This window comes from Bombus vosnesenskii, unplaced genomic scaffold (assembly GCF_011952255.1).
Source record: "Bombus vosnesenskii isolate JDL3184/JDL3185 unplaced genomic scaffold, Bvos_JDL3184-5_v1.1 scf7180000013298, whole genome shotgun sequence".
Lineage (NCBI taxonomy): Eukaryota > Metazoa > Arthropoda > Insecta > Hymenoptera > Apidae > Bombus > Bombus vosnesenskii.
In genome coordinates, this window is record NW_022882948.1 from 739,639 (window position 1) to 756,117 (window position 16,479).

The 16,479-nt window shown below is 34.8% G+C and overlaps 2 protein-coding genes across 3 annotated transcripts in view; both read left to right on the top strand.

The window, feature by feature from the left end:
- The window catches only part of LOC117233694 (solute carrier organic anion transporter family member 3A1), a 67,322-nt gene extending 55,624 nt beyond the window's left edge, over positions 1–11,698 (top strand). For both annotated transcript variants that reach the window (XM_033494234.1, XM_033494236.1), the window contains 10 exons: positions 1,476–1,692; positions 2,440–2,583; positions 2,842–3,057; positions 3,139–3,246; positions 3,400–3,633; positions 3,783–4,325; positions 4,639–4,828; positions 4,939–5,127; positions 5,220–5,371; positions 5,667–11,698. In XM_033494234.1, the coding sequence (XP_033350125.1) occupies positions 1,476–1,692; positions 2,440–2,583; positions 2,842–3,057; positions 3,139–3,246; positions 3,400–3,633; positions 3,783–4,325; positions 4,639–4,828; positions 4,939–5,127; positions 5,220–5,371; positions 5,667–5,977 (2,304 nt within the window). In that variant the 3' untranslated portion in view covers positions 5,978–11,698. The remainder of the gene's footprint in view (positions 1–1,475; positions 1,693–2,439; positions 2,584–2,841; positions 3,058–3,138; positions 3,247–3,399; positions 3,634–3,782; positions 4,326–4,638; positions 4,829–4,938; positions 5,128–5,219; positions 5,372–5,666) is intronic.
- Positions 11,699–11,962: 264 nt separating this feature from the next.
- Positions 11,963–16,479, top strand: part of LOC117233711 (protein tyrosine phosphatase type IVA 1) — an 86,898-nt gene continuing 82,381 nt past the window's right edge. Inside the window, exon 1 of the mRNA XM_033494260.1 lies at positions 11,963–12,109. The gene's annotated coding sequence lies outside the window, so the exon portion shown is untranslated. The remainder of the gene's footprint in view (positions 12,110–16,479) is intronic.

Below are 16,479 nucleotides of genomic sequence, written 5' to 3' on the forward strand. Positions count from 1 at the left end.
TGTAGGTTTACATGATTAAAGTCATGATTTTCGGGAATACAAAATTCTAAATGTACTACGTACACCTGTTCATATCGAGCGCTTTTTAGCTTTGATTTGTCAAACATAGCACGTCGATTATCAGCAAAATGTTTTATCCTGTTCCCATCGTAAGATCATAATGTTACGTTAAAGCGGCGTTTTACCTTCGTTAGTTAAAATGCACTCAAGGGTACAATGATGGAATCGATAAAGCTTTTGCTTATCTAATCGGGTTTTATCGTTCGATTCGGCAGCATGGATGTACGAAAGAATCGATATTATCAGGTACACGTATCTCTGAATTTTACATGATAAAGGGTGCTTTTGTTCTGCCCAAGGCAACAAAAAAAAACACATATTTCTGATAAAATACGCTGTCACATTTTTGCCTTCTCAGGTAGAAATTTCTATTCTACGAAATATTAATCGACGTATATAAAATAATATAAATTCCGTAAACACAGAAACAAAAGCTTCTTATCTTCGATTATCCTTCGATTTCCATAGGAAATACCTTTTTTATTATTTGAGATGATAATATTGATACTTCGTCTATGACGATAAGCGTATTTATTCATAGATTCTAACGTATCTTCAGAATATATTTCATCTCGAAGGCAAAATTAACGTACAAACCAAAGTATTTCGTATCTCTGACTGTCTTTGAAGGATATATACAAACACTTACAAGTATACATTCTTTTATAAATTAATTGCTATATATATACACGTGATTTTTGTTCAGATATTTCTCATTGATCTACTATCATTTATTCGAAATATTTCATGGATAAAGAAAACGTTATATCGCGTTAAAAAAATAATTATTGCAGGAGGACCTGTGAATTCCTCTTTAAGCGTAAATAAGCGTACAAGTTCGTAAAGTGTATAAGTCTCGAGTTATACGTAGAACAGGTGGTGGTAATCACAGATGTACGTACGTAACCTTGCAAACAATCTAGAACAATCTTGATTTCTTCGATCGTTTTACAACCTTCAAGTTCGTTGTGTGTAAATTCTCTATAACCCCCATAATTTTCTATATAAAAGAGAAAGATCCTTTGGTATACCACGTTAAACTCTTTTAACTTCTTTGCGATGGTAGCAGCACTTTGCATTTCGCTATGATACTCACTACGTTTCAAGAAATATAATATTATATTAATATTAAAACATAAAATACAAGAAATATAAATTTATATACCAAATATGTCCAAACGCTTCACAAACACCATAGACATTTGCAAATTTATCATTAAATTTTTAATCAACGTGTGCTGCTAGAACATGGTGCAAGACGTGGCGATGTCGTAGAAGTAAGAGTTACCTCGCGGCTTCTTAGAACAGGAAACCTAATAAAGAAACACGTCGAATTTGCACTGGCAATCGTCATCGGAGACGCTCAAGGTTCAATTAACACACATTAACGAACGATCATCCCGTGATTTTTCCAGGTGTTTGTGTTCCTTCTGTCGTTTCTCGTCACGCTGCAGCAAGCACTTAGTTCAGGTTACATAAATTCTGTGATCACGACCATAGAGAAAAGGTTCGAAATCCCGTCCAGCCTTTCAGGCGTCATTGCTAGCTCCTATGAAATTGGAAATGTCATCACCGTCATCTTCGTCAGCTATCTTGGTAGCCGAAGACATATACCTGTTTGGATAGCTATTGGTAAGTATACATCATAAAAGTATTCGAAACTATTAGGTCGTCCGAGAAGTTTCTTTCGTTTTATAAAGAAATAACGGATGCGCAACATTTTCCGTTTTATATTATTTTATCGAATTACGTACGATCCATTTTTGTTTTATCAAGATAGAAATCACAACGTTTGACAGATTAGGTTTCATGTTTGTATAAAGACGCGTCGTTGTAAAAGACGTGTCTGTAAAAGAAAGACACTTTCCGGACAATCTATAACGCTATTTAACTCTCGCAGAGGCTGGGTCAATCCTGACACGTTAACGTAAATATTACAATATATAACTATATCGTATTCCTTAGTTTTTACGTCACTAATTATTCTCGCGTTCTATTTATCCCATAAGATTGATAAGGTCGATTTATTAAAATAGATGTGTTCTATTAAATTGTGCAAACAGTTTTATGTTTCAAGCGAATGTTACGAACATTGACTGTTTGCCCTGTGGCTACAAAATAGATCATTCGATACTTGGGACAACGATAATCCAGTCTTTGTTGGATAAAGCACTAGCACTAGAATTAGTAGAGTAGAGAAGATAATTAATACAACGCTCTCTTTTTACAGAAATTTTGTAAGTTTTTAAACAGTAGCCATATTTTGTTTTCTTTGGTACCAAGTATCGTACTTCGATCAAATTGATATTAAAGTTCTAATAAGATAAGCGTGTTTGCAAGCTAATTATATGAAATATTTTTTAATTATTGTCATTCCAGGCGCCGTCATAATGGGACTGGGATCGATGATCTTTATGGTACCACACTTCACAGCCGAACCCAATTTAATGACGGCTGCAAACAATTCTAGCTCGGACAACATTTGTCGCGGTGTTTCGTTACGCGAACAAGATATGGGACTAGGTGAGAGTTTAATGAATTGTGAAACGACGAATAATGTTACATGTAGAAATGTGAATTTCGTGGTTCGCCTGCTAAAAGAATATAAATTTTAATTTGAAAAAAAAAGAAGAGAAAAAGAGAAATACTTAATGCTGATTACATGATTTATCAATTTATCTTTCCTTAAATGTCAAATATCAACGAAATTCACATTGTCGTCGAGTAATGTCTAAAAATAACATTTGCACAGAAACTGAAAGTATCATCCTTTCTTCGTAGGTCGTTTATCGTCTGGATTATCGTCTCCGCCTTTAGCACCACACAACAATTTAAGAGGTGATAATTGCATTCAGGGATCTCCATCTACCGCTGGTCCTGTTATGTTATTTGTACTTGCTCAGTTATTATTAGGCTGTGGTGGTTCCCCTTTATTTACCCTCGGCACTACTTACATAGATGATCACGTACGACCAGAAAGTGCTTCTTTGTATATCGGTAAGAAAATATACTGTTTCAAAAGGTTTAAGATTTACCGTATAAGAATATTTTATTAAGCAACTCTTATGTTTCTTTTAGGTTGTATGTATAGTATGGCAGCTTTTGGGCCGGTTTTAGGTTTTCTTCTCGGAGCTTATCTGTTATCATTTCATATGGATTCATTTTCTGGAACAATCATCAGTATAGGTAATGAAATATGTCTAATAAGGTGACTGCATATTTGTATGAACACGGTTATAGAAATGTACCAGATGCATAAAAGTCTGCAATTTTACTAGTGATATTTGGTTGTACTCAAAATTATGAGATATTATTTAAGATAAAATTATTCTTCTACAGATCCAGGTGATCACAGATGGGTAGGCATGTGGTGGGGTGGTTTCCTACTCTGTGGCTTACTCCTGATTCTAGTGGCAATACCGTTCTTCAGTTTCCCGAAAACTCTGCAACGGGAGAAAGAAAAAATACGAATTATCGAAAAAGCTAAATCTTCGTCGCAGAAAGAGAAAGAGCAATGCAAAGAACCGAAAAAGGAGAAACTAAATGATAGTGGTTACGGCAAAGATGTGAAGGGTAAGCGTTTAATTCCTGAAATTTTACAACAGAGATTTAATTATTCGCTCTATAAGAGTTTTCCTTAATAAATATTATACGTTATCAAAAAATGATCCACGATTAAAGTTATAATTAAACATAAATAAATATATGTCTCTTTGTTTCAGATATCCCCAGGAGTATGTGGAGGTTGGTGTGTAATCCAGTGTACGTAGTAACGTGCCTAGGAGCTTGCATGGAATTAGTAATCGTCTCCGGGTTTGTGGTTTTCCTGCCAAAGTATCTGGAGACACAGTTCAGTTTAGGAAAGAGTCAAGCCAGTGTATTCACCGGCTCTATAGCGATACCGGGTGCCTGCATCGGAATCTTTTTTGGCGGATGTTTGCTCAAACGTTTAGAATTAAGACCGAAAGGTGCAGTTCAATTCGTTCTCGTCTCGAACATGATATGCCTGGTGTGCTATGGCCTCCTCTTCTTCCTCGGTTGCGACAACGTAAAAATGGCTGGGACCACTATACCGTACTTTAACAGCAGCACAAAGGGTCCGGAACCCTTTCAAGTAAATCTCACTGCCGCGTGCAACTTCGGTTGCGAGTGCCGAATGACAGACGTCGAGCCAGTCTGTGGAAACAACGGTCTCACGTATTTTAGCCCTTGTCATGCAGGCTGCACTGCCTTCAGTTCGAAATCGAACTTTACTAATTGTGCATGTAAGTGTGAAATTCTCCTTTTTCTTTTCTTTGTACATCACCGAGTATACAATGAGCAGGGGAAGTTTTTATACATAAGGTGAAAAATCTATCTGGCTGGGAACTTTTGCATACTATTGTATATTAAACGTCAATGCTCTATTTTGAACGATACTAATATTTCCTTTACAATGCGATTAGTGCAAAGTACAGTAAAAGACTAAAATAAATCAGAGTACATCGCTAATAAATATAATTAAGTATCTGCTGATAAATATCATTATATTTATCGATAATGTTAGACAATTCTATAATTTCCATATTTATGTTTTAGGTATACACGGAAACTTAACAATGTTGCCACCGGCAGCTCCAGAATTTGCGGAAGTAACGGTTGTGCCAGTAGCTACTGCTGGCCCGTGCACTTCACCTTGTAGGACTATATTTCCATTTTTAATTTTACTTTTTTTTATGACGTTTATCGTTGCTATCACTCAGATGCCTCTATTAATGATAGTGTTACGGTAAGTTTCACTTTTATCACTTTATATATGTTCCATATGCCAGTGTACTTGAGTTATGTTCAAATTTTACATTATTGTTACATTCATTCTACCTTTTGTTTCTAATGCAGATCAGTCTCAGAGGAGGAAAGATCGTTTGCTTTAGGCATGCAATTTGTCATTTTTAGACTGTTCGGTTACATACCCGCTCCTATTTTATTTGGTAATTTAATTGACTCTACATGTTTACTTTGGAAAAGCACATGTGGAGAAAAAGGTGGACGATGTTTACTTTACGACATTGAACAGTTCAGATACAGGTATTCATTATTCCCACATCTGTGCGCAATTTGAAGAAGCTAATTTTAGAAATGTTACTAAGCAGTGACATTTTTCGTTCAATATTTTTCAGATATGTAGGACTTTGCGCTGGCATTAAGATTTTAGCTTTGGCACTGTTCCTCGTTGATTGGTGGTTAGTTAGAAGGAGAAGGCAAATGGAAGATCAAGCACCGTCTTTTACTGTCAACGAATTCGTAGGGTCAATTATCAGCCTTGACAAATGTAAGTAGGACACCTAGTCATAGGTCAAATACTGTTACTAAATGTATGTTCGCAATAAATACTTTGTAATCTCTATGTGTATTACCAAATTCGTTTGAAACTTTATCACTGCTCTCATGATACTTATAGTGTTGATAAAATTCCAGGAGGTTCTGTATAGTACAGATAATATATCCATACAAGTTTTTCAAGTACTTTCGTCAGCCACTATCATTTTTCCAGGACAATGCCATTTTTTCCAAATTTTTGTCGTCATATTATCGTTCAGCTTCAAAATACGTGTTTTATCTTTTAGTATTCGAAGAAAAACCGCATCTTCACAGTGTCGGAGATGGAGACGGCACATCTCCAAATTCTGAATTGCCCACGCCGTCGTCAATATCGTCGCCTACGGAGCCTACAAAGTCGACGAACCTAGAAGACACCGGCTCGTCGAATCAGACGCAAGATTCGACGGAGATAGGAAGTCGTTCGAAGAACGCAATGGATGTCGATGATATCGATGTTCCCGATACAAGGCAAGCACCCCTTGCTTTAGAAGAACCGGACACAGAAGTCAAACCGTTGACCGGTAAACCCTCTGACAAGCTTGTACGGAACGTTTAATGTTTAACTCGTGTTAGAGGCTATCCAATTGAATTATATCAAAAAGGTGATATTGTGAGTCTGTGGCAAATTGTTTTGAGATCGCAGGTAAACGAATACAGTATATATAGAGTGGAATAATATGTACAACGCATGTGCATTATTAATTTGTGCAATCCTAAAAAAGAAACGCTATTGATAATGGTGGAAAGTGGTACGAATGACTTTAAATGAAAGAAAGAAACGATAATCTCTGTATACATATATGGTGCTAATATACTTTTTTAAAGAGATCGAAAGACAAAGAATTACCTTATATCGTTCCGTATATCGTCAGATACAAATTTAAATTGTGTTGAAGATATAAGTAAATTTTACATACACACACATACAAGATACGTTATATATTCTTGAATACAAGTGAATCGAAAATATTTTTACAGTGGTTATATTTGCGTGAAGGATATTGTTTATCGTGCGAAATAATTTGCCACAGGTTTGTCTCGATGGTTTGGCTATTTTTAGGAACTAATATCACTAGAATGTACATTTTTACGGTGATGCGATATATATGTCAATAAATAGGAACGTAATAGGTGAAAAAATATAATCAGGCTCGTTTCAGACAGACGTATTGTATCTTGATTGAAGAAAGATTTTCTTTGTCTGAGACGAGTTTCCTTCGCCGTTGGAAGATGAGCCTTGCGCGATTTAAGAGAGAGAAAAAAAGGAAAAAGAAAAAAAAATAGGAAAAAAGGAAGAAAGGCCAACAAGGACAAAACTGTAAATATAAAAATTCCTGCCTTAAGAAATACAAGACTAGACAAACGTATATTTAAAGATAATTAATTAAGTGATAGAGTTAACGATCTATAATAAATAATATCATTATAATTGCAGATTGAGAGCTGCGATTTATTTTATAACTAGAGATTAGGCTTTCTCAGAAATAAAAAAAAAGTAGTCAATTTAACCTAGCAATGTAAAGGAAAAAACACGCAAAAAACAAACTAAATGAACTTAATAGCATTGATCCGTTTATGAAATTAGTTTAACTTTGTAGTAGCGTACGTTTTATTCCTTTTCGTTTCCTTTTGGTTTCTGAAAGAACACTTATATTATCAATGAAAGAATCACGCTTTTAACAAAGCGACACGTTGATCTCTGATATGTTTTCCCCTAAGTACTATGGTATCAGCGACACACTATTTTAAGAGCTTTCAGAAAAAAACGTTAGCATTAATTAAACAACAAAAAAGAAGAAAACAAAATAAAAAAACGGAAGTGTTGATGCGACTTTTTCGTCGTGACGCATGCGTTACTTCTTGTGCTATTCTATGGAATGAAATATGTAATGAATTATAAAATGAATTATGCTTCCAACCGATGAAAGAAAAACAGGAAGCTATAGATTTTCGGTCAAAGAATGCTGGTGTAACAAAATCGTTGGTCAATTGGAATTAACTGTACAACACGTTGAGAGACGTGTCTCGGACAAGTCCTGGCTTATTACACACAATTTAGCTCACTCGTTGTTAGAGAGAAGACTACTTGTTGTTTTGTACCTGAAAGCTTCTTGTATCCAATTTCAATGTGACAAAAGAATGAAAAAAAAAGGAGAAGGAGAAACAAGCAAAAGAATACAAAAAAGAAAGAAATATATTAAAAAAAACTCACTCAGGAAAAGAAATTTTATAGCGCGTTAACTGAATCGAAGGAAAGCTATAAATAATAATACAAATATGAAATATCTATCAGTGCAAAATGAACGAAATCTTAGCCTAAGAAACGAACAAAAAGAGAATGATGTAAAGTAACTCGTTTCAGCTCAATTTCTTTTAGAAGCGATTAAGGCAAGATGAAAGAAGATAATTAAAAAAAAGATTCTACAAAAGAAAAATTTTAACAAATAATAATGATGATGTTATATAGGGACAACAACGCCATTTGCATGAACTATCATTTGAAACTGTTCTTTTCTCCTATCGCTTCGGGTACGAAACCGTTCTACTAATGCTTCTATCTAATTCAATTAAAAAATATTGAAATAAACGAACGAAGGGTATATAGAGTTAATTTTACACAGTCTCGAAAAAAAATAAATAAGTAAATAATCTATTATGCTGACGTCGTCGTAGCATTTACTTACGTTAATGCAGACACACTTACCTATGTACGATATTATATCTCGCACGCTGTTTGGCCCATCACTGTCAATTTTTCGAAGTGTAGTTACACACGCTACCTATATATACATACATACATATATTATATTTTAGAGGCAATTTTGATGTTTGCAAAGTGGCGAATCCGTACGACGAATTTCATCGTTCGAAACGTTCTCGAGGCCGTGATGATCTCTCTCCTAACTACATTAATTACTACAAAGCAACTTACGTATTAATACTAATACTATACCTACTTTGTGATATGAATCTCTCTGTCGAACGATTGATTTTGTCGGACGGATCTCTCGTATACATGTGGATTATAAACAAAAAGGGAAAAAAGTGCTGTGAATAGAAAAACACAAAAGAAGACGGACAAGTAGAAGAAGGAAAAGAGAAGAAGAAGCAGAGGAATAAGAAGGAGAAGAAGAAGAGAAAAACGGAAGATGTGAGAATATGCAGATTAAAATGTTCAAAAAAAAAGAAGAGTTAAACAAGTCGAATCAAATTCAGTTCAATTCACACGTTTCGTCGAGAATGAAAGATGCGAGATTGTTAACAGGAGAAATATTAATAATAATTGCATTCACGGAGACGCTACAACTGTACATAGGGAATTATAATAGTTAGAGCGATTTATAACGAGCAATCGAGAAATAAATGAACACGTGGTTACGTGCATTATAATTATATATATATATATATATAAATATAAATATATTATACGATTTAATAGGATTTTACGGTGGTCGCCATTGACACGACGACGTTCTGTTTCTAATATAAAACGCATCGTTTTGTACGATTTATGGCGAACGTTATGGAACGAACGAACGATTTTGATCGCGCGACTCGCACAATTTTTCCATCGTGTTACTTAAATATTTTTACGGAAGTCTTTCTCGTGTATACCGTTTTATGATGAATCGTATCCTCAGAATTTCTTTCCTTTCTTTTTCTATTTTTCTTTTTTTTTTTTTTGATACATTTAAAATTCCGTTCCAATATTTTTATCGTACAGCTAACTCGTTGTCAGATTAATTTTTGCAATGTCATATCGTTATTGTTATTATTATTACTAATATTATTAGTATTATCATGATTACTGTAATTATATCGCTGGGCTTTTTACTCTCTACCGCTAGTATACTCATAGTTTAATTTAGCGTGTATGTTTATTTCGTAGCGGATGTTTTCTTTTAATCGATTCGATCGTACTGTATTTGCTGTATTTAACACATTCCCACAAGCTAATATACATTATTAATTGAAATGAAAAGGAAAGCGTCGAAGGTAAAAAAATGTCATATGGAGAAAGCGTTTTAAGTATTAGGTAGAAAGTTCTAACATAGCGACAAGAATTAATAAATTAAAGAAGAAATATTGTGTACATAGATATTGACTATTACAATGATTAATATAAACTGCTTATAGATGTAATGTATTTTTTGTAGGGACCATAATGTGTAAGCAGAACGATACAAGGATGTTCTTTTCGTCTCTTTCTTTCTTTTTCTTTTTTTTTTTTTTTTAGTTAATTCTCTTCTTTTCTTTGGTCGAACGGTTCTTGAATGGTGATACGTGACTGTGAGTCGAAAGCTCTAGCTAAGGTTTGTGAAAATATAGAAGCAAAGAAATAAAAAGCAATACGTGTTTGCTTGCGAATGCAGAGATGAGAATACGAAGGCAAAGCTTCGTAAATTATGAGATTCAGAGATTAGGTATTATAATTATAAAAGCTCATAGAAAAATGAAATTTGAAAACGTATACGTAGTTTCGAATGTTTCGCAACAATGAAAAGTTAAGAAAGATCTCGAAATGCGTGCGATGAATGGATGGAGTGTCAATAATTTATGTTCATAGTGCTCGCAGAACAGACTTTCTTGAATATTATATGGTATTTACAATTAATGAAATTTTTTCTACGAGCACAACAGCGAATGGAAAAGTCAAGCCTCGAGCGTCGCCGTGTGTTATAGCATGTGTGAAGTTGATCGGCTGTTGAAGGTCATCGAGAAAAATTATATAGTAGATCGTTTATTTTATTACACTATTCCATGTCCGTACACTCTACACTTGTTCTTTTCATCCCCTTGGCTTATTATTGTACTTCTTGCATCGTGAAACTCACGTTTCCCTTCTTATTTATCCAGAATACTTCGTGCAATTGTTGGCATTAGGAGAATCATATTTACAAAACGTACTAATAAAAATGTTTAGATAAATCTGTAAAATTATATTGTTATATTATCTTGTAGAAAAAGTTATATTAAGTTCTTTTTATTATATTCGGTTATTTTTTCTTACTTGTTCATATTTTATTTGATTATTAAAAAATAAAAATTCAATGTTAAAATTAAAGTACACTTTATTTACACATACAATCGTCACACATAATTGATGTCATAGGATAAGTTAACGAAATCGTAATAAGAAAAATTGGCTGTACGATGGTAGGAAAAGTGACCTTGAGCAGCCAATTGATATCTCAATGGAGCTGTATTCCGAGACAAAGTAGTAGGAAAAATCGTAAATGAAGATAATCGATATTACAATTGTGAGAGGGAAATGGTTCAGAAAGATGGAAATGGAGAGTTTGTTCGATAAAGCGTCAGTGACTTTCGAAAGCATTTCAGTCGGATTCCAACAGTTTGATACGTGTTAATGCCATGCCATTTCATACACACATGCATAGGTACATATCGCACACGAACACCCCCTACACACACATACCATACGTTACTTTGTTACGATTATTACATATATTATAGAAATTCTTGTGTCACACAGCAAAGGTTGCTTAAATTTAGTCGCGTAGCGAGCGAATAAAATTACATAAACGAATGCATTCGGCCACCCTAGAAAACAGAGGAAAAACGAAGCAACAGAAAGCAGTCATTTTGATATACCGATCATAATGCAGAGAATGATTTAGACGCGACCGATTTCGTAATTCGCGAAACGGTGTAAAAAAAGAAAGAACACTTGAAATAACATTGCCTTAAAAAACGAAAGATTAAAAAAAAAAAAAAATAAAACGTAATTCATAAGGAACGCTCTGACGATGGTACAAGTGGCAAAAGGAAATCAATGGTGATGAAGAATGACCGTGAATTTGCAGAGACAAAGATATATTATATATATTATAAATAAATATATGAAGATAATGTTAGACATAAGAACAAAATCTCGTATTGTCAAAAATGATTTATCGTTTCCTCGAGTATTATATATAAATATATATAATTTTAAACCCCTTATGATAGAGAATATATCGTGCGTGCGCGGTCGAAGAAAGCTGTTTTTTCCTGAGGTGAACATTCTGTTTTCATATCGAACACCGAATCTCTTCCTTACATATGGAACAAATACAGATTGTGAGCCGTACTAGGGTTCGTGTAATTTTCGTTTTGCGTTTTATCAGGAGGCGAAAAGATGATAATGTAGATATTAATATCGGGACATTGTCTTTTCCTCCGTTCGTCGAAACTTAACAGTTTTTTTTTTCCTTCTTTCAGAAGTAAGGCACAAACAATGTATTTACAATGAATAAATGTTTTGAAAACTGTTAAACCTGCGTATTTATATCTCTCATTAGCTACGCAATATATGTATTTTAGTTCGTTAATTGGTTGGTTCTAGCGAATACTGACCTTTTTATAGTTAAATGATCGAATTGTGATTGAAACTAGAGTTAAAGTGTTGATTTATTTCAATTTTGTCAAATGATTCATTTATGCGATAAATTAGCAATCACGTAGCTGACATTTGAATATGGCGCCACTCAATACTCGAACAAGTCGCGCGAGAGGATCGATGTAGCCACCTAACGGCCTTCTTCGCCCACTTCCGTCAGTTGTTCACAGGCTTTCATAGCGTGTGGACGCACGTGAGTATTTGGTGTGTTCTGTCACCTACGGAGTCGCGTTTTCGCTAACGAACGCCCCACCGTACCTTCCATATTCAATGTGTATGGCGATTCAGGTGAGTCTTTAATAGCTACGATTATTCGAACAAAGATTTCGGCTGGATTTCGTGATTGGTTTTTCGCGTGTACGCCTCGGTGTCTTCCTCGTAGCAAAAAGTCGATCGCTGGATTTACGGGCGCCGTGTACGCGCGCGTGTGTCCCTCGTTTGGCTGCGTGCTTCCCTTCGTATATCCTATATATTACATTCGCGTAACGATGCTTCGTTTTGCGTGTGAGTGCGCGCGCGCGTCTCTCTACGTGCACGATTCGCCCGACCCTCTATCCACGCTCTTTTACACGCATCGAAATACGTGTGTTGCGCGGACGACGAACTCTGGCGTCCCATCGAAACTCGCCACCACCGTAGTCTGCCTGCCTGACTCTATATATGTAGTATCCATGTTCCTTCGTTTCGAAATAATCTCTCTATGAAAGCACGCCTGACAACAATACGTCTTTTTATATCGAATTATTAGATAGAGAAATAGCGAAGTTTTTAAAATTTCCTCTAAGTAGTTACTTATCGAGAAAAGTTACGTAGAGGTATTGTTCAACAGTATCGTCTATATAGTACTTGTGTACCTTCGTTTCGAAACAAACTGTCCATGAAATCATGCCTGAAGAGGATACATGTGTCTATATCGAATTTTCATATAGAGAAAAATTGAAGTTGTTGAAATTTTTTCCAAATACTTACTAAGGAAGTTGTTTCGTCGTCGTTTATGTAGTATTTATGCCCTCTCGTTACGAAAGTATCTCTTCATGGATGCCCGCTTGAAAAGTATATGTCTTGTTATGACGAATTTTCAGGTAGAGAAAATACGAAATTCGTCAAATTTTCTCCAAGTATCTGTTTCATATTTACCTGCTAAGGGAAATTGCTTCAGTGTATTATTCAACAACGTCGTATTTCTAGAGTAATTTCAGTTGTGGAGGACATTGCATGCCATGCGCCGAAGCACGCTGGCTTTAACCCTACTATGATCATAGAATTTTTATATTTCAATTCTGTTCCCGTTTTAGCAGACGAAGAGTGGTGCTGCTTTAAAATGATGTTTAGTATAGAATCGAAACGTTAAAAATTGCTACATGATTTCTAATTTAACGACTGCGGATATTTATGCATTTATAGGAAATTTGAAAGCGCAAAATTCCACAGAATGTACATAGGTACATGTAATACGAAAATGTATAAAATATTCAAAGTATAACAATTTCTATAACAGCTGGTAGGTAAAACAATTTTCTACGGGAGTTCTTCTGTTTTAATTATATTCTCAAAGATATGAATTTTGGATAAAAATTCGCAATCTATTAATGACAAATTCCTTGCGAATATATGCAAGTAAGAAATCATGCGTACCAACATAAGAATCTTCTCATATCGTTCGAAGTGGAAATATTTCTTAAAGTTGGAAACCTGAAATTGAGTTGAAAATGACTGAAAGAATGTAACAGGGTTAAGCAAGATCGGCCAGACCTGCATTTTTTCTGTAGCGTGAGTTCTCTTTGTAAACACACGTTCAGTTGGCCAAGTCCGAGTGATAGGCCGAGGTCGGTTGCGAACGAAGGCACGCTCGTGTGACACGCGGATCGCACGCCAGGGGCACGCGTGCTTCTGTTTTGCCTCGCGACATGCTGACCAGCAGCGATCCACGCGATAATCGATCGTAAGCACACATCCTTCTCTTTAAAAAATCGAATTGTATGATATTCCAGTTTAAGATGTATTACCTGTCGTCTTAATGTTTTTTACGTTGTTTACTTCGCTCGAATTAAACTGGCAGATTCTCGCCATCTATTGTTGTTAAGTTTAGACTTGTGCGTGCAGCTACTTCGAAAAAGAGACGAATGTAATACGATGCGTATCTGTAGGATGAAGCTTCGAACGTATTTTTATAATTCATTTTCTAGTTATATTGGGAATACAGTAGCGAATTTAGTTTCGAGTTGCATGAAGGCAGCCACTGTTCTCACAAGTGCAACTGATTCGTTACTTTTGATCGCTGGAAGTCACTACGCTGGTCGAATGCTTTTTAAAAAAAAGGCATTTTAAAGAACGTCGAATGCTTACCGTGTTTTTATACGAAGTAAGGCGACATTTTTGTTTTTGTTTTTTTTTTTTAATTAATGTATGTGATGTCTTTTAGCCAATACGAATCCAGTACTACCCGGCGCCCTCTCCCCGCGGGCGGGGCGCCTAAGAAGTTTCCTCCATGAGGAAAAAAAGAAAGGAAAGAAAAAGAAAAAAGGTTAAATCTGTCAAACAATTATTGCGTAAAGCCTTGCAGAGTGTATGTACTGTACAATATACACTATCATTATACACTACCGTTCATAAGTTCGGAAGAATGTATATTTAACATAACCTACCAGTGCCGGTCAAATTGACTGTTTTCAAACTTCTACACAAATTTAACCATATTTAAGGGTCATCATATCGCTTCGTAATTCCTGAATTTTCCTAAAACATGCATACAATTTATTTTTCAGTATTTACTTTTAGTTTGCCCTAAAAATGTCGACTGAAAAAAAAAATTATAAAAAGAAATAACGGACATAGAAGAAGACTGTTCAGTGTGCGATGAACAAGAAACTAAAGCAACTGAAAACAGCATGGAAACACGTGAAAAGCTATTTACAACCGAGTCAGAATTGAATATTATTTACAAATAAGCGTTTATGTCCAGGGCAAAAAAAAAGAAATTATCGTTGACAGCAAAGAGTGAGACTGATGCAGAGAACCAACGTGTCAAAACTGAGTCCAATGGGACAGTATGGAAAGAAACAGATGCAAGTTCCAAACCTGGCAGGGCATCGGTTCATAAATTTTTTAGGAATATGCTAAACATTAAAATATAATGAAAGGACAAATAAAGATGGCATTTTATCTTATCATTGATCACCGTATAAGGGATAATATAATAAAATAAAATGTACGGAAGAAGCATTTAGAGTATTGAAGATTAAGAGAGAGCTAGATGCGTTTATTGCTCTGCTATATGGCTACAGTGCATATCAGGCAAAGAATTTAGGTGTCTCATATTTGTGGAATAAAATTTGGAGACCTGCATTTGTTTCAAAAACAATGAGCAGGAATGACTTTGCTGAAATTATGAGGTTTATACGATTTAATAGAAAGAAGCCAACGTTTACGAACCAAAAGATTTGCAATGGTACCTACAGTATGGGGCCGATTTATAGAGAATTCACAAAATTGTTATAAACCTGATGCATACGTTATTTTTGTATAAAGAATCGCTGGAAGAAGGTCATGCAATAAAACTATCAACAAATTCAGAGTCATTACTACAAAAAAACTTGTCAAGTAGAAAATTGTAAAGGTTACGAAATTACGAAAATATGTATGCGACAAATGTACATTTGATAATAAGATAATTTGTAAAAAATGCAGCAAGGCTGAATAAGATATATCTATATAAATAAAAGTGTAATTTTATTTAAGTCCATTTTAACCGAACTCGGTAGCAATAGGTATACACGAAGTGTCGATAGGTTTAGTGTTAAGGATTATTACAAAAATCGTTCAAATTCCCCCAGATACGCTGTATTACAAATCTATAAAATTTTGTAAATTGAATGAAAATACGTAAAAATAATATTTTTAGATTCAGACAAATCGTATAACGTTTCACCTATTCTTGTAATTCTAACATTAATGAATTCTAGAATTCTAACATTATATGTTTGAAGTTAGCAGTATCCGGTCACTTACAAACGCAAATGTAGTATTGATAGGTTTGAAGTTATCGTATAATCAACGTCGTAACTCTACGTCGTTCGTTGTACACATGTCGACTCACGTTGTATCGATGTCATAAAAATGGAATTCCGACTATTTCCTGTTTCTTCTTTATTGTCGATAATCCATTGAAATTTGAATTCCATATACGGTAAACTTATTGCACGATTGAATATCTGCTGTAAATGTTATTATTTGTATTGTAAAAAGAATATAACGTTTTGAAAAATGCTTGGTTCGTGTTCTGCAATAGTGTTAATAAATTAGAATATATTTATGATCCGTCACGCGTTCCACAGACGTCGACTGACGTCAAATAACGCAAGGTCATGCGTGCATCTTCCAGCCGCTTGACAATTTATTAATTTGCAGTTGTTTCGAACAGTTTATCGACGAGCGTCATGAAATAATTGTCGAATAGTATTTTTTTTCGTCGATATTTCTCTCTTTTCTGTGTAGAATTCGTGTTTTATATTTTTAGATCGTGGTCTGATTGATGTTTGTTAGATAACATAGCGTGATCCTAACCTTCTTCTCTGCTTCTTTTTAACGATATAAAAATAGGTTAGAGAAAATTATTGGTATTAAAGAGATACATTTTTTAAATGGATAGTAATTTATTC